Source organism: Mchenga conophoros, linkage group LG18, assembly GCF_057382185.1.
Source record: "Mchenga conophoros isolate Kocher_MC1m ecotype Shallow Benthic linkage group LG18, M_conophoros_male_GT1.1, whole genome shotgun sequence".
NCBI classification, from domain to species: domain Eukaryota; kingdom Metazoa; phylum Chordata; class Actinopteri; order Cichliformes; family Cichlidae; genus Mchenga; species Mchenga conophoros.
The window spans coordinates 28,832,389-28,851,876 of record NC_140543.1 but is presented as its reverse complement, the minus strand read 5'-3'; the positions used below and the strand labels follow the sequence as shown (position 1 = coordinate 28,851,876).

The following is a 19,488-nucleotide window of genomic DNA, read 5'->3' as shown; positions in this document are numbered from 1 at the left end:
TCATGAAGGGAGGGACATGAGTTTTCAGGTCTAATTAGTTCATGGATCCATTTCTAGCTTTCGTCACACTGTAAAAATCTAAATCCTCTCTGTATCATATGCCACATATTCTGCCTTTCTATTACATATGCAACAAGTGTAGAGGACGTAAATAGGACCCAAAAAGAGGCCTTTTCAATTGTTTTTGCTTTTGTTTTTCCACAAAACTTCGGAAATAGAAACTTTCTGCTGTAATCTGCCTAGCACTGAGGTCTGACCTGTACTGTACAGAGCTCCACTTATCTGTGCAGGGTCCTGCACTCAGCTAAGCAGATTTGCAAAAGTATAGACTTTCTATACTTACGTAGAAGTACAGATACTAGTGTTAAAAATACTCCAGAAAGCCTCTTAAACGTACTCACAGTAAGAAAGTGAAAAGTAGCTCCTTGAAGAACATTTCTACCACTTATTTTTGTGCAACACTATCTGAACCTTGTGCTCTATCATTGTAAAAATAAAATAATATTAGTAGATGTGAATATAAACTTTATTCCAGTCTAAATTTGAATTCTAATAAAGCTTGAATCAGGTAAGTAGAACATGAGCAGAGAAAAAGAAAGAAAATGAAAAAACAGCTCTATTTTGTGTTTCTTACATTGTAGAGGATTCAGCATGTGGGGAACCCTGAAATCAGTTGCCTCAGTGTGGGGAAAAGAATCATAAATCACAATAATTTCTATTGGGAGCTCCAGTAGATTTTCTTAGTGTACAGGCTGTGATCAGCTGATCTGCTGCTTCAACTGGATGTCAGCAGATGTTTTATGAGTTGTCTTGGCTGATTTCCATCCTCGACACTGACAGTACAGTGTGTATTCTGTCTTTTTTCTAGAAGGTATAAAATTGGTATGAAGGTGAAATTCGCTGAATGAATCTCAGCACCATCAGCTTAACTTCAGATTCATCTCTGCTACACTTTATGTAACCTAACTCTGACCATGAAACCACAGCCACTGTGCACCAGTCACACACTGTTCTTTACTTTAAACCCCTCACAACAAACTAACCTGTTTATTCTGCAGAGGATTTTCATGCAACCTTTAAATAACACAGCGAGTCTACGTCAGTTTGTTTTGCAGCAGGTTTCACAATATGAAAAAACGTAATGTCATGTGTACAGACCAGATATCTGATTTAAAAATGTGAGAACTTACATGTAAGCTTTAAATTTCCGGTTTATCAAACACCACTGATCAGTCCTTATCTTTAACCCCTCTTCTTCCTTTCCTGTTCTGTCTTTCTTATCTGTCTCCATCTCTGAGTGAAGTTAGCTCTTTCTTTTCTCTCCCTGTAAAATACAGCACAGGAATACTGGACCTTTAGCTAGCAACACACTGTGAGACAAACTGCACACAAACAGTTTATGTGTTTGCTGATGTTTGTTGAGCTGATAGCAGCGTTGGATTTGAAATTACCTGAGAATTAAAAAAGATCACTTCTGTGGGGCTAGCTAGATGCTGAAGTACCACAAACATAACTTAACGACACCTGCAGTTGTTCCAGTGTTGTGCCAAAAATAATAATAATAATAAAACAAACATATAAAAATGCAGGCCCACTTTAACCCCTGACTATGGCCCACACTTTTGCCTCTTTCATCTGTTTTATACCACATCCTCTGGTGATTAATACACAAGCAGGACTGCCTTTCATGTGTTTCTGTTTAGGCTCAAATAGGTTTGATGTTTGGAGGCTCGCAGTGACGAAGCTAAGCTCCATTCTCCTGTAGAGCAGGACATACATATCTATGTCTACAGACATATCTAATCTTCAGCACTTCCAATACAGAAAATCTCTGGCCTGCTGTACGCTACTCCGGACAACTACTGGACTCAGCTTTAACCCAAAAAGCTTTACTTTATCTTGCTGTAATTTCATTTACTTCATTGTTCTCGCAAGTTTGACTCTACACTTAATTTTAAAAAGTTCTATCTTTTGTTACCGCAAATCTGCAACACTGTATTTTGGTCATGCAGTTTTTTAATTGTCAGTCTAAATGCACCTTTCACCTCTGCCCTCTGTGGGCAGAACAGACCAAAATATCCCTGCTTGACTGATGGCCACCTGGTGTTTGTGTGTACAGCCTTCACATAATTAAGAAACAGATGGAAGCAAGTGCACATGGGAATTGCCTCAGCATCTCTGAGCCAGTTGGGCGGCTGAGCCTCTTCAGTCATTCATTCTGTTTCCTTTGATTATTTGGGTGTATTCCAGGGAGACATGAGTCTCAGCATGTTTTAATTAAATGCAGTGGTATGTCTGCCCTGCAGCTCTTACAACTCCCATCTCAACAAGCACTTTATTGTACTGTTAAAGGATAGCAGGAAGAGCGGCGTAAAGAAATATCAATAATTTCCAGTGTTGTTCCTCTGTCCCTTTGCTCATTAGGTAACCTGTCAAAGACCTGCACTGCGGATGGTTGGACCTCAGTCAGCATGGACTCCTACATAGCAGACTGTGGATATAATCCCAACACCACCATGGATAGCCATGAAGTAAGTGTGGCAACTGGAACTTTAAGTGAAATGTCCCACACCTGATGACCTGTGTACTGAAACGTATTGTTACAGGAGGTATTCTTCCACGCCATCAAAGTGGGATACACCATCGGTCACAGCGTGTCGCTCATCTCTCTGACAGTTGCTATCGTCATATTGTGTCTCTTCCGGTAAGGTGATCCATCGTAACACTGCTTAATGTTCCCACATAAAGACAATCAAACACCTATTAAAGCAAGAAAACCCCGTCGATCTCTCATTTCCTGCATTTTATTGAGGTCTTACAGTCTTTTTAAACAGCAATGTAACTGGATTAAGTGGGAGAAGTCGTCCAAATGTGGGTGGGTGCAAGCAGTCACCAAGTCAAACCGTGAAGTCAGATCACTTAGATGAGCATCTGTTATTCACTGTATGCTCTGTCCTGACCTTAAGGTCACAAGGTCGTGGAGAAAAACGCATGTGAGTGATTGTTGGCGTAGATCATTAGAACAGGTTTAAGTGGCAAGTGTGTGTAGCGTCTAATAAACATCAGCTGGCTGTGCTTGCATTTCAGGCTGTTTGTGTGTCGCGGGCTAAACAGCAAGCGCTGTGTTTACTCTTTGGGTTTTTTGACATGTGATCGGGTTTGCATCCTGGAGCGGAGACGCAGGATGTTGGCAGCGCCTGCTGTTTATGTCGGGGTGCAGATGTGGCGTTCATGCAGCTGAGCGATACTTCATCGCAGCTCAACTGTCCTGCTGCGTTTACGTAACTCGCCCAAGGTCATCGTGTCACGGGGAAGGTATTTGTTTGAAAGCAGGGAAAAGAGAGAATTTACATTAGTGACATTTTCTCAGCACCCCCTGCTTCTCTCCCCCTACACACCGATTTGTTCTTGTTTGTTTCCTTGCTCCGCATCCCTGATAAATATTATGTCCCTGAAAAAGCTACATCCAAAGTGGGAGACATGCAGAAAGCCTTTCATGACAATTGCAGGGTTTAAATGAATTGTGACATTTAGATAGCAGCACAGCAGAGCACGGTGGTAGGAAATTACAAGGCGATAATCGTGTACCCTAAGTGCTTAGAATGGCTGCTGTCCTGAGCTGAAACGCACATCTGTTCTGTGCTCATCTGAACTAAGTCAGTGAAGTTTCTAGTGCATATTCTCTTGATACACGCTTTTTTTCTGATGATTTCCGAGACACATGAGGAGCTCATTCATTGTAACCAGTCGGGATGCATTAGGAGTACTTTGCCTGTTCATTTTCTGTGTATTTGTATTCTTCTTCAGGAAGCTGCAGTGCACAAGAAACTACATCCACATGCATCTGTTTGTGTCTTTCATACTGAAAGCTGTGACTGTTTTCATCAAGGACGTGGTTCTGTACGAAGTCGGCGAGACAGATTGCCAAGCATCTGTGAGTACGCCGTTCACCGTCCTTTCTCTTTGCTGCTGAAAGCTCTGCAGGATGATTTTTCTATTATTGAACTGGTTGCGCGAATTGATTTCCCTCTCTGCCTAACTGAAGTTCGGCATCGTTGCTCAGCAGCCGCTTTCCCACTCTGACTTTAATGCTTTGTCTCAAAGTTTACTCAGCGTTCTGGGTGTAGCAGTGTTTGCCGAGGCACTTCTGCTCTTAAAATGATGTTTCCCTTTTCATCTGTGCACCAGGATGTTGTGAGAGTTCCTGTTTGCCAAACATTAAGCCTGAACTTGAACATTAAGCCTGAACTACAGACAGCTTTGTCAATAAATCACATTCAGAGTGCTGTATTGACTTTATTACCACAACATGCCACAACGTCATAACTGATAAGTTAAGTATTTAGATAAGCTCCTAGATGTGGCATTGCTCCCTCTTATGTGATTGATCAAGTCACCAATGTTAGTGCTGCTTTCTTGCCACTTTATTACCAGAGAGGACTGGATCAACTCGCTATAAATCACCCGCTTTACTATATCACTAAGTGCTGCTGCTTAATGGCTGAGTTTAGACATTTCTCCTTCAGGGTACACCGGCTGCCCTGACCTAAACACAGCTGCTAAATATCTCACAGATTTCTAAACTCCTCAGTGAAAAAGCAAAAACAAAAGGAGTAAACTTTTGTTTACTTGGTGTAAGGCGCACTGCTTAGCTTGTAAAAATACAGTTGGGGTGAAAGCGGAAAACCTCGTGCAAAATAACACAGAGAGTTGCAAGAACACACATTCCTAGTTTTAATCTAACCCTGGAAACAAATCAAATGTTGTGTCACCACTTCATTTATGTGGATAACTAACTATAGACAGACCTGATAAATTGAAAATATGTCCTGTTTAAATTATGTCATTTCAGGACATTATAAAAACCTGGTCTTTAGAAGGTCTTAAAATACAACCTAAGAAGAAATATGAAACATGACATATTAAATACAATTTAAACCAAAATGCAAGATGCAGTGTGTGAAAAATTAACTACACCCTTACTGCTTCCAATTAAGGAAGGAATTACATGGATAGGTAGACTGTTCAATGCTCAGAAACTGCAAAAAATCCAAGGGCTACATTTTAAACTCAATAGACCTCAGTTAGTGTGTTAAATGTTAAAGTTCATGACAGTATATTTAGAAAAGGACTGAACCAGGGTTTGTAAGTATTGTCAGGACAAAGCCTCTTTCTTTTAAAAACCAACTGTCAAGCACGGTGGAGGAAGCATTATGATTTCGGCTCGCTTTGCAGCCACAGGACCTGTGAGTCAACCATGAACTCCTCTGTATGCCAAAGTATTCTAGACTCAGATGTGAGGCCAACAGCCGAAGCCTGGCTGAAACTGGACCATGTAACAGGATGATGATCCCAAGCAGAGCAACAAATCTACAACAGAATAGCAGAAAAAGAAAAGGTTTCAATAATTACAGTTCAGATCTCAACCTGACTGAAATGCACTTGTCATGGTTAGTGCTGTGGGGCAGGCAGGAAGGAGGACCCAAATGCAGGACTCACAGACGGAGGGTTAAACTTAACGCGCAGCTTTATTCCTGGGAAAAATCTCGAATACAGAAAACAAAAAGCGAAGCATAATAACTAGAGCTAACAAACTCAGGACTCAAGGAACTGGAAAACAAGAAACCTAAACTAGAAATCAGGAGCTACGGAGACTAGGAACACAGAGGAAACGCACAGCACTGAGGAGGTGTGTGAAGGTTAACGACGTGACAACAAGCAGGGGAAGACTGAGGACTAAAATACACAGGAGGATCACGAGAGGATGGAGAGCAGGAAAAAAACACAGCTGGGGCAAATCAGACATAATGAGACGAGGGAAGATGTCTGTGAAGGTTCTCAGTCATCCATCCGAGGGAAGGCAAAACTAGATACACTGACATAGGACACAGACTATGAAAATAAAACAGAAAATACGACACGTACACTCAGACACATGACTGACTGGGGAACAAGAGAATAAACCCGAGGGCAGAACTAAATCTAAGAACTAGAAATCACAAACCCAGAAGAACTAGAGAGCTACAAATGCAAAACAGAAACCGAAACATGGTTATAAACCAGGGTGAAACCAAAGATTACTAATCCCCATCCTCTCGTGATCCTACCAGTGTATAAGGACCCTGACAGCACTACTGGGACCTTAAGAGAGCTGTGCATAAATGAATGCCTGCAAACTTCAATGAACTGAAGCAATGTTGCACAGAAGAGTGGGCCAATAACGTCAACCCAGCAGGACAGAGAGTACCAAGCAATGTTACATTTGATAACAATGAAGAACATGGAAAAATAATAGAACAACAGTATAGTTTGATAACACTGAAATAAAACTAAGTTGCAAACATATGCATTTAATGTGTATCAAGTGTGATTGTTTATCTTAGATAAGTGAGAATGACCCTGATGTTAGTGGAACAGAAGCTCCCTGACAGCGTTAGAGAGGCTGGTTCTGTGTAATGTTTTACACTGACAGTACTTTGTCTGTTAAATATGTTAAATATTCACATTGTTCTGAACAAGAAAACAAATCCTATAATTTTTTTAGCTTGGCCCACGGGGACTAAAACTGGCCTGGCTAGTTTAAAATGTCTAGTCTGTTATGTTGTCCTCATCTTTTTAAAGGTCAATGCATTTCCTCTGGATATACCTTTAAAGTGTGAATGTTTTAGGTAAAAAATACATCTCTGCAGCCGTGTTTAACGTGATATGAACGAAAAGTTAAGTAAATAATGCCATCAGAATTGAACCATATGTTGCTGCTGTACAATAAGGCAAATTCCACAGTAAAAAGGATTTATTTTAAACTTGATATCTAATACAAGCATCTTAGGACACTTCTGCAAACAATGCTGGTTTTAGTTTTGAAACCTTGTTCAAGTGTGCATGCAGCAGGACAAAACTGAGACTTTTGGAAATAATGGTCCAGGCACCCACGTGTGCTTCCTGTTTATTCGTCTCAAAAGCTAATCTAACACATTATGGATCGGCTTACAAATCTTGTTGTGATGTCATCTTTCTTGTGTGGGTACTCCACTCTGCCACCTGCTCAATTATATGCTTTTAGCAATAGCTGCAATTCACAATCATTAGCTGAAAGTGCTTTATGTTGTGAGGTATAACCAATGTTCCCTCTAATTTTTCATGTGTCTGAGCGAACACACAAACCTCCTGAGCGGTCCCTTGGACCACTGTGAGCAACATTAGACGTGTGCACTGTGGTCACGCCAGCATCGAATCCATCCAAGTTACATGGTTTATTAAAATAATCAAATTACAGCATTTACATTTATGTTAGACTACTTTTAATTACCTGCTTTAGCCCACTTACAATGAAAATTAAAAAAAACAAAAGAAAATCTTGAAAACAAAACTTTCTTTTTTTCTTTTCTTTTTTTAAAATAAAGCTCTGACCAGTATTATGAGAATGAGTCTGTGGTCTGAGAGAGAGTCCTGTAACTCTCTGTCTGCAAAATACAGTAAATAATGACAAATGTTGGGCAATTAATTATATAGTTACTTCTTCAAAAAAGTAACTGAGTTATGCAAACAAAGTGTTTTGCAGCTGTTTACCTAAAAATGCAGTCAAGGCAATTTTTAAAAAATAAACATTTCAAACTATTTACAGAACAATCAGCTGTTCTGCATCAAATTTGATGCCACACAAATTATTTGTGCCACTCCAAAAATAATTTCTGTCCACTATGAGATAAAGGAGAACAACAGCCTGATACCTGCAGGCCTGACAACAGGAGATGTATCACTGCTGTAACACTCAGCAGTCGCCTCATTGTTCTGACACACACAACAAAACTATTGACTACACTACACACTGACTACACACTAACTACACAAGATTTGCGCTAAACGTCGCAAATCTCTCACATCTCAAAACACCGCCGTCACTCCTAAAACTCCCCCCTTCCTAAACAACAAAATGCCATGTTGCCATATCATTTTTTGATTGGTCGACATGGTACATTTTTCCACCAATAGGAAAGAGTGGGGGTTGTTTTGGTTTTGTTTTTGCTCATAGGCGGAGAGTGCTTTCAAGCGTTTTCCTTATAAAATGCTGTTTTTACCGTTTCTTCCTGCAGTAAATATAAACAATGACAGTATTCAGGAAAAAACCAAACATTGCATATTTTTATCATAACTCTGGTTTTACGTGGCCTATCAACACAATTTAAAAACTGGTATAAAGTCCACACTTTTTCCGTCAGTTGTTCCGTCTGTCCTGCTCCTGCTCTCTAACCTTAAGTTGTTTGCTTAGCTCAGCTGATTAACAACTTTAGGCCGTCTTGATAGTGAGAGTGGAATTTTAGGCTTCTTCTAGTTCTGTTTAACTCAATAACAATAAATGGTAAATGGTAAATGGCCTGTATTTATATAGCGCTTTACTAGTCCCTAAGGACCCCAAAGCGCTTTACACATCCAGTCATCCACCCATTCACACACACACAATATTTGCCTGAAAACATTTTCCCATTTGGAGTTTTAAGTTATGGTGCAGACATTGCAGTGGGTCAGTGTGGTTTCTCCTAATATTGCAGCAAGGAGCTTTAAACTTGGATTTCAGTTACATTTACTGCAGATTACAGATCTAAATGGTCAAATACTCTGTCAGTATAATCAGCCCAACTACAAGATAGCACATGTGTATTGACCTTTAATTGCTATTTTTTGTGCCCTTGGGATTAGTTTGCTAAAAACGTCCTCAAGTAACCTTTTGAATCATTTAAATGGAAATAGATTTATATATGTATCTACATTCATTTGCACATTTCTGGTAAAGCCAATAACATGTTAATGTTTTTTAGGTGGGATGCAAGGCAGTGATGGTTTTGTTCCACTACGGGGTCATGGCCAGTTACTTCTGGCTGCTTGTGGAGGGCCTCTATCTTCATGCTTTGTTAGCTGTGTCCTTCTTCTCTGAGAGAAAGTACTTCTGGTGGTACATCCTCATTGGGTGGGGTAAGTGTTAGCTCTCATGCCAGTTATTGATGAGTAGGCTTACAGGTCACTCTCAGAATCTCATTTGCAAGGGGATCGGATGTGTCCATTTGTCTGTAGTGTCAGTGCAGCCATCAGGCAACCTGAATGCCTTCATTAGTCTTTACTACAACCACTGGATCCGTCCTGAAGCCTATTGCAGCTGGCATAAGGCAAGAGGCTGGATACTTCCTGGACTGGTAGTTGGGCCTTCACAGGGCCAAGACAGAAATCATTCACACTTTCATACTTGCAGCCAACTTAGACTCATCAGTTACCCTAACATGCATATCATGGGACTATGGGAGGGAACTGGAGTATATATTATTTTATGTAAAAGAGGTTTAATACATGCAGCTGCTTCAGAGAAATACTGAACTTTCAATCTGCACATGAATGAGTTTTCCTTAGTTTAGCAGCAGCAGGCGGCTGGCACCCGTCCTCATTGTTAGAATTCAGTCAAAGAGTCCAGCAATGCTTTTGGAAGGCAAATAGCTTTATGTATGTATGGCAAACGTAACATATAAATAAATTAAATTCTTTGCTGAACTTAGAGATCAAACAAGTAGACCTGAACTGCTATATTTCAATTTCAACAGCAATTTGGTCCCTGCTTTCATCAAAATTCATATATTCATAAAAAAGTTGCTAGGTGGAACCTTTGAGGAGTTTCATCTTATTTTCAGTTAAAATCTGAAAATATTTTACCTTTTGATCCTTCAGTTGCCTTTGACGTATATATTCAACAATATTTATTTTCCCTTCACAGTGAAATAAATCTAGAAATAGGCTTGAAATGTTGTGTCTGCAAGCAGGAAAATGGAAACAAGCCTTTCCCACAGATACCCAGGATGAATCAGTATTGGCACAGAGCACACATGAGTCGTGTTAAGAATGATAAGCATAGCTAAAAATATAAATATAAGTATATAAAATAATCTATAAAATAAATCACAGAGCTGATCATTTCTCTCTGAGAAACAGAGATCATTTTAATGTTGAAATAACTTAGAGGTAATTCTGTTTGTGTTGTAATTTGTCTGCAGGGGCTCCGACCATCTTTATCTCAGCGTGGGCGATAACGAAGGCTTTTTTAGATCACCCTGGGTGAGTTCATCTTCATCATGTTTTCTTGTTGATTAAAGTGAAGTTATCATTTGGGATGCACTGATTGTGAAAGTCTTAGCCAATACTGATGCAGATATTAGAATTACAGTTCTGTGCAAAAGCCTTGAGCCATACTTTAGATTTTGCTCTGAAAATAAGTGCAGCGACTTTTTGAAGCGTGCATACATCCATGGAAATATAAGAAGAAACCAGAGTTTGTATCATTGTAATGATTTTCAATATTTGGTATGAACAAACTCTTAGTCAGCTTTCATGTAATTTCTTTAAGAAGTCTTCATGAAAAGTCAAAGCTCCTCTTCTTTCATCCATTACAAAGATTAACAGCTGGTCTTCGGAGCAATTTTGCTGCCTCTATTTACAGTCCAGTGATGTTTTTTTATGATCTCTTATTGAGAACTTCTTGTTTGCATTTCCTTTTTTCCTGTCAGATGCTGGGAGACCATTGATGACGGCCCTTGGTGGATCATCAAAACCCCCATTTTAATCACCATACTTGTGAGTCAGTGCAGCTCTTTGTGAGTAACATTCCAATCTCAGCTTAATGCAAAATTAACCAGTCTGCTACTTTCGTGGCAGGTGAACTTTTTCCTCTTCATTTGTATCATCCGGATTTTACGGCAGAAGATGAATTGCCCAGACATTGGAAGAAAGGAGTCCAATCAATACTCGTAGGTATTCAGTGCAAAATGTCAGCATCTTGATCATAGTGCAGGTTGCAGTCATTTCTTATCAGGTGATGCTAATTTAATTAATTTTGCTGCTGTTAGGTTTTTATTTTGACTAAGCTCTTGCACAGTGACAGATACTCGACTCTGGCCTTTGTGGACCTTAACACGGCTGAACATGAGCTTTCTCTTTACTTTTTTTTCCTCCCATCTCATGTTTTTAGGAGACTGGCTAAATCAACTCTGTTGTTGATTCCTCTCTTTGGCATAAACTACATTATTTTTGCTTTCATCCCCGATGACATTCACCCACAAGTGAGGATGGTGTTCGATCTTATTCTCGGGTCATTTCAGGTAACGTCCCTGCATTAAGTCTGCAACACTTTCCAAATGGTGCACAGAAGCAGGCAGCACTACTTATAGATGAATGTGCGGATTTTATGCTTGAAATATTGTGTTTTAGACGAAACCGCTGCCGCAAGTGGACATCCTTTCATTTGATTGCAAAGTTTTATGAAGATAGTTTGTCAGATGGAGCAAATGAATGCTTGGTTTTGCTGACATGTTTAACTTTGTACGCTTGAATAACGAGTTTGCTCGTTTGCTGAGCATTAAATTGAAAGTAAACTCTGAGAGCAAAGTGCAGTGATGGAAGCTGTGCAATGGAAAGTTTTTCTCAATTTATAACCGTTGTAGTTCAAAGTGATATCTCCTGGGAACATTTCCCAGGGGATCTGGATGATAAACTTGCTGTCTGAGCCTGAAGTTGGTCGTCATTTTACCATCATTATTCATACGCAAGTATTTTGAGTGTTTCCCCAGCTGTGCGATCATACTTATATTTATGTGCAACAACAGCTCTTACAGGGCGGAGTGTGTGTGTGTGTGTTTTTTCCCATCTCTTCAACAGGGTTTTGTGGTTGCTGTCTTGTACTGCTTTCTAAATGGAGAGGTGAGTAAATTCTAACAAAAAAAAGCTCTCTGAGATAAATTAGCTAAATCCTGTGTTTCATGCCTGCTTAACGATGCTCCTCGTTCTGTTTGTCTACCTCTCTGCTTGTCCTGCAGGTGCAGTCGGAGATTAAGCGTAAGTGGCGCAGGTGGATGCTGCAGAGGTTTCTGGGTGCTGATACTAAGTACCAGCAGCCCTCCATGGGCAGCAACGGCAACAACTTCAGCACCCAGATCACCATGATGACCAAATGCAGCCCCACAACACGCCGGACATCTGCGTGTCAGGAGCGCCTCTCGTCCATCTGATATCCAGTTAAAGTTACTGTCGCTCTTTGATTTAAATCCTTAGGCACTGAATGTGTGGCTCGCATACGCTGTTGCCACAGGATCGATATTGGTTACTGAGTATTTTTAGCGATTGCCTGTCAAAAATTGAGTGAGACTGAATTTTTCTTGCCAGAATTGAAAGGTAAAACCGCTGTAATGAGAGGCCTTTGGTTAGGGAGGTCTGCACCAACAATCTGGTTTCTGATATTTGTATGAAAGCCAATGTCATGTGGAAATATGTACAGATGGGCTCATACTGCATATTAGTGCTTTGTTGATATCTGGAACTGGAAAAGGCTACAGGCAAGTTATAAAAAGTTGGTCCTCAGTGTAACAATAATGACAGTAACGTGCAAAGAGAAAGCTCTTCTTAACCCTCATGGACACTGAAGTGAATTCAATGTCCTCTGACCAATAACACCAGAGACAAGCTGCAAGATGTTTATCAAAAGGGTGTGTGACAGAGGAGGTCTCCAACCACTAATGGCCCATGTTGCTTAAGGGAACAATGGAAGCAGCTTTATTGACTGTGTCAGGCTGCTGTGAATCTAAAGCACAGGCAGTGCAATGGAGGTTCCTAATGCTGCCTATGACAGTTTTATTCAGGGGATACTCTGCTGAATTACTGCCAGCTAACATTCCAGAGGAGAGACTGAATCTTCTGCTTGTGAAATTCAGTTCAGATTACAGAGGCTTTTAGTTTTTGTCTGAGTGCGCAGTCAGATAACAGATGGACCAGCTGTATTCTATTAATCCACAACTTACAAGACTGTAAATAAATACGCAGTAACAACAACTTACTTCCATTAACTGGATTGCATGGATAGTTTATTCCGCTGCATTTATTTTAAATGTATTCATCTATTTTATTTCTCTAGTGAGACAAGCAGGTCAAAGTTTTCATTAGCTGTAAAATATCTTGTTACTTACAACATGAATCGGCATGCTCACGGATCCCAGACTTTTCCCACTGGTCCCACACAATAGTCTGTATATAAAAGATGGAGGGGGCCACCGTGACATCGCCTGTGGGTTTGTGAACTCCTGTTCTGAAGTGTCAACTTTAACTGTGGCTGTTGCAATGTTGGGTTTTTGAAGGTAGAAGTGACCATATTTACACAAGGATTATTAACTAATGCAAGCAAGCTTTGCTAGCAAGTTGCATTTGTAAAACGCGTGGATGCATAACACAGAGAGATGCATAAAAATGAATGTTAGGCATACAAATATAATAACAGGATATCATACACCGAAACTTCTTGGACTGTCTGGTAGAACTTTGTGCAACAGCACAGACACGGTGTAGACGTCCACTTCAGTGACTTGAATGAGCTGAGGTGAGGCCTGGCAGAGAGTTTGTTGGCACCGACCTGCCACTCAGCTGACTACGGTCCTAATAATGTATTAAAACAGAGATTAATACAATGTAAATGAGCGAGGAGTTTTAGAAAAACAAAATCACCCCTTGTACATCAAAATTAGTTGAGACATTCACGTTTCCCTCAGGTTGTAACAACATGATTACTCAGCGTTCTTCATAATCAGGTCAAAGTATTTATTTTGCCAAATTAGTTAATTTGTGGCCAATTATAGGCAACACTTATAGCTTCAGCTGTCGTTTCTGTTTAGTACTAATTGAGAGATGTGAGACTAACAATATTATATATTGTACATATATTTATTAGTTTCAGGTTGGCCATTCTTGTATTTTGCTCGTTTGTGTTGTTGTGTTTGCACATCTCTGTTGCTTGTGGGGCTCGCACACAAGAATTTCACTCGCATGTGCTGTGCCAGTGTGCCTGCACATGTGATGTGACAATAAAAAGTGATTTGATTTGATTTGATTTAACACGGTAAACATTTCACCTGCTGTTACGGGGAGCACGTTTACATAAATGCTAGCGCTGAGCACCGCCTGCCTGGCTTTGGAGCTCACTGACAATTTATAAAGCTAAAAGACATCACAATTGTTGGCGTCACGTTTACATTGCCCACGCATTTTCTGCAGAATAGTTTTGTACGCTTACATGTTCGGCGTCAGATTCCGTCAGAGTCATGCTGGTGCTTATTTTAGTTCCAGTTTTTGTGGTGTGTGTGTGTTGTAAACTGAAACTGAGGTAAAGCTAACCTAAAAGTACCTCAGACAGGGAGCTAGTGATGTGGATAAAGAGTTGGTTTCTTGTGAGTTTTACGGTGATGCTCTTTAGTGCTCAGGTGTCAACTGGAAATAAGTGTTTACATTTGAAAGTACTTCCTTACTCGTGATATTTGCTTACTGTCAGTGTAAAGTTGACAGTGTCTCTCTTGTGTTGCCATGTAAATACGTTATTGAACAAAATGTTTAATGAAGTTGAATAAAATCATTTGCACTGTGAGGACGGCTCCAGCATTGTTCATGCACTGAAAGCAAGATAACAATCTGATATTTTATTACCATTAAAATGAAGCATTACAGATAATAAACATCAAGAAATGATATTACAAAAACATGTACAAAGGAACACTGTAGCATTTTAGAAAATACATTTTTGTGCGATGTTCTAACTCGTGTCCTGCTACAGCATGTATATGTCTCCCCTTACTGCAAAAGAGAGATAAAACTCTTTTGATGCTTATTTCATAACACTTTTCCATCCCCGCGCACCATGTTCACTCCTTACCCTGAAACATTCTCTGACCCTCAGCTAATCAGTGCATCCGTTTAACACAGCGCTAAAGTTACGATTCACCTCATGGCGCCAACAGTTTGGTACAGTTATAACTTGGTGAGTCGCAGAGTGTTGAGACGCACTGAAAGAATAGTAGATCCCTCCGCATAGCTTATCTCACGCAGTATCCCAGTCCAGCACTTGTCTGACTCATCATGTCTGTAGAGAAGATAAATAAGTCAGCTGAGTTCCCCTCATAGCATCTTAGGAAAGCATACAGTAATAACAATGCAATCTCAATATTTTTCATCTAGACAGAATGATTAGGCACAAAAGGAATTCCTGACAGCTGTGTATCAAATGAAGCTATTATTAACAGCACTGTAGACAGCAGCCATTATTATACCTCACAACAAATGTTTTGAAAAGATCCTAATCAATGCCTATGTACCATTAGCAAGTCCAAGTCCTCCAGCTTTAGACTTTAAAACATGTCAAAATTGTAGTTTAGGTCAAATGTTTTTATTTTTAACATAAATGAAGGGTACTAATTATTCAGTGATTTTCCTGCTATTCTGCTCTTATTTGATGTGCTCAGATTGTGCTTTGTTGCTGAAACCTTACCTCAAGAAATGTTTAAAAACATATAAAATGGTCCAAATATTGTAAAATTAATTTCTTTGCTATAATTTACCAAAATTCCCTGGAAAATAATCCATGAATATGGAGTGTGTTTAGATTTCTCCTACATCACTAAAATAATAATCTTCACTGTGAAGTGTTGGATGAAAATTGCTTTCAATTCAGTTTTGTTCATTTAGCACCAAATCAAAACAGTTACCTTAAGGTGCTTTATATTATAAAGACTCTATAATGATACAGAGAAAACCTCAACAATCAGTCGACCCCCTGTGAGCAAGCACTTGGCGACAAGTACCAGCAATTAAATGTCCTAGTAATAAGTACAGATTATAAACAAGATGAAGAATCTTTGAGCAAATACCAGATAAGCTGTAATTGCATAGACATGTATGCTTAAAGACATGCTTAAAGGTTAATTTAATGAGTTACAGCGAAAGGAAATGCCTGCTAATGGTAACATAAACTGAAATGTCCATTTTACTATTAACTGAAGTGTCTGTTAATGCTACTGAAAATACAGAAAAACAGGAGCACTGGGACCCTGTAACAGCAGCGGGCTTCTCAGACTACCATAAGAATTTAACGTAAATCTGTTGTGCTCATTTACAACTCCAGAATATTATTCTTGTATTTTAACTTTGCATTGTTCAGAATTGTTGTATTTGTATAGGTCTTATTTATCCCATAGTGAACCTTGGTGTCGCCTGTCAGTTCATCCACTATGTAAAACAAGCTCCTTTGGTGTCCTTTCCCCTGTCTCACATCAGCTGCCCCTCCTAAGCAGAGGTTTTGAACAGCAGGACAGTGGGGCCTCTGTGCTTACAACTGATCAGCCTGTGCGTCTCTCGTCATCGTGCAGAGTGAAAAGGAAAAAACAAAACACCAACAATTGGATTTGAGTGTTTAGAGCAGCCCGAATCCCTAGCTTTGGCTCATAAGGATTGTTTGTACATGACTTCATTATTTATACTTTGGACATGTTTAATATAAGCCTTTGTAACAGCAGACTTTATAAACTTTAAAGACAGTCTTTCACTCTGAAACTCTTACAAGGAGTCTGAATAAAACTTTACTGTTGGATAAAATTCGCTCACTAAAATCCCTTCATCACCTAAATGATCATTTGTGTGTATAAAGTGATTTTCCTCCTTTTTTGTTTTTCTGTGACCTTACATTCAGTTGTTATGTCTAGTAGGCTCTCACCTCCAAATGTCAGTCATCTCTGTTGGGACGGGCTCCTCACTGGTTTCACTGGGCATCATGGCAAAGCCCCCCACAGCGTACAGGAACCCCCCCATTGAGATCAGATTAAGGGAACTGCGCTCCTGAGGGAACTCTGTGAACTCAGACCACCTGGAATAACAGGACAATAAGGACACAAACACACACGGGGACGTGATGGTGTTAAACAAGCTTCAATAATACTGAATGACACCCGTACCAGTACCACGAGTGGCGTTTTATGATCTAATGATCTCTTGTTTGTGCTCAGTGAGTCATTTCACTAATGCGGACAGATGCTTCCCCTTGTTACGAGTAGATAAAGCGGGTTATATATATGTAATAAAGCGAGTCATATATATATATATAATAAAACATTGTCTCACTTGTTGCTGGCAATGTCGTAGACCTCCACAGAGCTGGTGAGGCCTGAGTCTGTGACTCCTGTGACCACAAAGATCTGGTCGTTGTGGACGGCGATGCCAAACAGAGAGCGGGCTGTTTTCAGAGGGGCCAGGTCCTTCCATTCAAACTTAGTGGGATTGTAGACACACACTCTTCTCATGCACTTCCTACACACACACGTGCGCAAACACGCATGTGCAAACAAACAGACAAAATATGCTTTTTTAAACGGATTATTTGAGTTCATGCATGAGTTTCGTCATATATGTTCTAATCCTGTTCATTTCTGATGTTTTTGATTTTGCAGGAGCCAGGACTGTTTATTTATTTGTTTTTTAAGTTGGTTGGTTTTTGGTCTGATCCCCATTAAAATAACAAAATGAAACATTGTGCTCAGCCACCGCAGACTTTAAAAGTTCTGTTTAGCCAAAGTTATAAACTGAGTTATAAAATCCGCAGAACACAAAATAATTAAATAATAATAAAATAAAACTATGAGACTGATGATGAATGAGGTTTAATAATGATTTTTCTTTTTTTTCCTACCGACATTATCATAAAAATGTGGGCTTTTAAAGCCTGTAGTGCACTTACCTGCTTTCAGACTTTCCTCCAATGACGTAGACGAGCCCTTTGTGTGATACAGTTCCATGGCCATACACCTCATAAGGCAGGGGATCAGATTCTCCCCATTTGAAAGACCTGTGCAGATGTGCAAATGAAGAAGAACATGTACCATCATGAACAGACTCTGCAGATGATAAAGTGAGTGACTCATGCAAACTGTGATTCTAAGAAGAAACGAGGCTTGGGAGTTGCTGTTTTGTTCCTTTTATAAGGAAAACACACATTTCCGGACTTGATGATTTTGAATTTTAAGGTCAAAGTTTAAACAAATCGTATTTACTATCGTATGCAATTATATTTCCAAGAGAGATGGCCATAATTTAGATAAGATGTGCATTTTCCATTACACTAGAGCATATTAAACTTACTGTCTGTCATAGATCATGACTGAGCTCAGTGCGTGCTCGCCGTCCTTCAGTTCCTTTCCTCCAACAACAAAGATTGAGTTTTCAGCTTCAGTCAGGCCAAACAGACAGCGTGGGTTGGGTTGTGGAGGCATCCCTAACCAGTCTGAACTGACTGGGTCAAACTGGGGATAAATAAAAGTGATGTGAGAGGAATTAAATACAAAAGAATCCAGAAATATTTTTAAAATACCTTAAGATTTGAAAAGGAGCCATCGTCAGAGTTCAGGTTGTAAAGAGCTACAAATGGTTTTCATAGATTACACACTACCTGCAGGAAGTAGGAGCTGAATGGTTCATCTTTGTCCTCTTCGTTGTAGAGAAGTCCTCCCACAACAAACACTTGGTTCTCTCTTGTCACCAGGCTGCAGTGATTCTTGGGAATTTCAGTGGATTCTGACACAACAAAGCACTCGTTTCCTGCCGGGTCGTAGGCCACAGTCCCTGTGTCGCTGATCATAAGTATGAGGTCCATTTCAAACATCCCAAAACGAGGATTGTTGTTGAGTATGCCTGGCAGGTAACCGTCCTCATCATCTTCCTCATCCTCACTGCCTTCACCCCCCTTTGCCCCATCTGTTGCAGGCTTCTTCGGCTTAGGGAGCCGCCCTCTGTGAGCGTCCCTGACGAGATCCAGCTCCTTCTTGATGTCCTGGCTGAAGCAGATGTACTGGTGACGCTCCACTTTTTCTTTGAAGTAATCCAAAGGCATGAGTCTGAAGCGAACACAGTGCAACAGTTCGGGCAGATCTTTGACCCGATTGGTCTCGTCATGCTTGACCCAGTCCATCAGGGATTCAAACACCTGCTCCTCCCGCTCAACATTAAGGGCGTCTGAGGTGATGATGATGGCCACCTCGCTGGGAGCTAGCTGCAGAAAGTCTTGGTCCCTGACAACAACCTGATAGCGCTCGCAGATGAAGTCTCTCGCGGCAAGAGCAAGCTTGGGACTATCCAGAAGCAGCCCCAGTCTGAAGATAGCCAAGCAATTCCCGAGCACCAACTTTTCTTGGAGATAGGACACACACACAGAGAAGATGGAGGGGATCTGGTACATGTTGGCGACCATGAATATATCTTGAACATTCTGTTCTGTCAGATTAATGTCAGATGTATACAAGTACCGCAGGATCATCTCCATAACCCCAGGCTCCACATTCTTGAGGACAACCTCCTTCTTCTTGCTCTCCTCCAAGTCAGACAGGAACATAGCCTTGAAGAAGGGGCTGCTAGCTGCCAGAACCAAGCGGTGGCAGGGGAACTCCTTGTCCTGGATTTTGAGGACACAATCCACAAATCTGTCATTTTCTAAGAGGTCACACAGTCCATCCTGAAGCAAGGTCTGCTGGTACATCCGAGGTTGCGCCACTGGATCTATAGTCATGGCAGACATTTTGTTCTGTTGCCGTGTGCGGGTTGGGTTTCGTGGGCTCCCTACACTCTCCCCACAACAGAGCGGGACTTTCAGTGCACAGGGTG

At 40.4% G+C, this 19,488-nt stretch overlaps 2 protein-coding genes across 2 annotated transcripts in view; one reads left to right on the top strand and one right to left on the bottom strand.

Annotated features, from left to right (window-relative positions):
- LOC146554122 (vasoactive intestinal polypeptide receptor-like) overlaps window positions 1-14,558 on the top strand; it is a 23,235-nt gene extending 8,677 nt beyond the window's left edge. The window contains exons 4-13 of the mRNA XM_085253725.1: window positions 2,425-2,531; window positions 2,607-2,704; window positions 3,808-3,934; window positions 8,817-8,970; window positions 10,035-10,095; window positions 10,545-10,611; window positions 10,693-10,784; window positions 11,006-11,135; window positions 11,692-11,733; window positions 11,850-14,558. Of these exons, the coding sequence (XP_085109851.1) occupies window positions 2,425-2,531; window positions 2,607-2,704; window positions 3,808-3,934; window positions 8,817-8,970; window positions 10,035-10,095; window positions 10,545-10,611; window positions 10,693-10,784; window positions 11,006-11,135; window positions 11,692-11,733; window positions 11,850-12,041 (1,070 nt within the window). The 3' untranslated portion in view covers window positions 12,042-14,558. The remainder of the gene's footprint in view (window positions 1-2,424; window positions 2,532-2,606; window positions 2,705-3,807; window positions 3,935-8,816; window positions 8,971-10,034; window positions 10,096-10,544; window positions 10,612-10,692; window positions 10,785-11,005; window positions 11,136-11,691; window positions 11,734-11,849) is intronic.
- klhl40a (kelch-like family member 40a) lies at window positions 14,304-19,488 on the bottom strand. Its single transcript, XM_085253724.1, has 6 exons — window positions 18,281-19,488; window positions 17,974-18,134; window positions 17,573-17,680; window positions 16,960-17,145; window positions 16,556-16,705; window positions 14,304-14,929 (listed from the first exon to the last, which is right to left on the bottom strand). The coding sequence occupies exons 1-6, from the start codon at window positions 19,400-19,402 to the stop codon at window positions 14,818-14,820; spliced, it is 1,839 nt and encodes a 612-aa protein (XP_085109850.1). The 5' UTR covers window positions 19,403-19,488; the 3' UTR covers window positions 14,304-14,817.

Bases quoted from the DNA above. Each gene is read 5' to 3' on its own strand.
- klhl40a (XM_085253724.1), bottom strand. From the start codon at position 19,402: ATGTCTGCCATGACTATAGATCCAGTGGCGCAACCTCGGATGTACCAG. The intron at 17,681-17,973 runs GTAAGTTTAATA...ACATCTGCACAG, and splicing joins GTCATGATCTATGACAGACA to GTCTTTCAAATGGGGAGAAT. The intron at 17,146-17,572 runs GTAAGTGCACTA...GTGTGTGTGTAG, and splicing joins GGAGGAAAGTCTGAAAGCAG to GAAGTGCATGAGAAGAGTGT.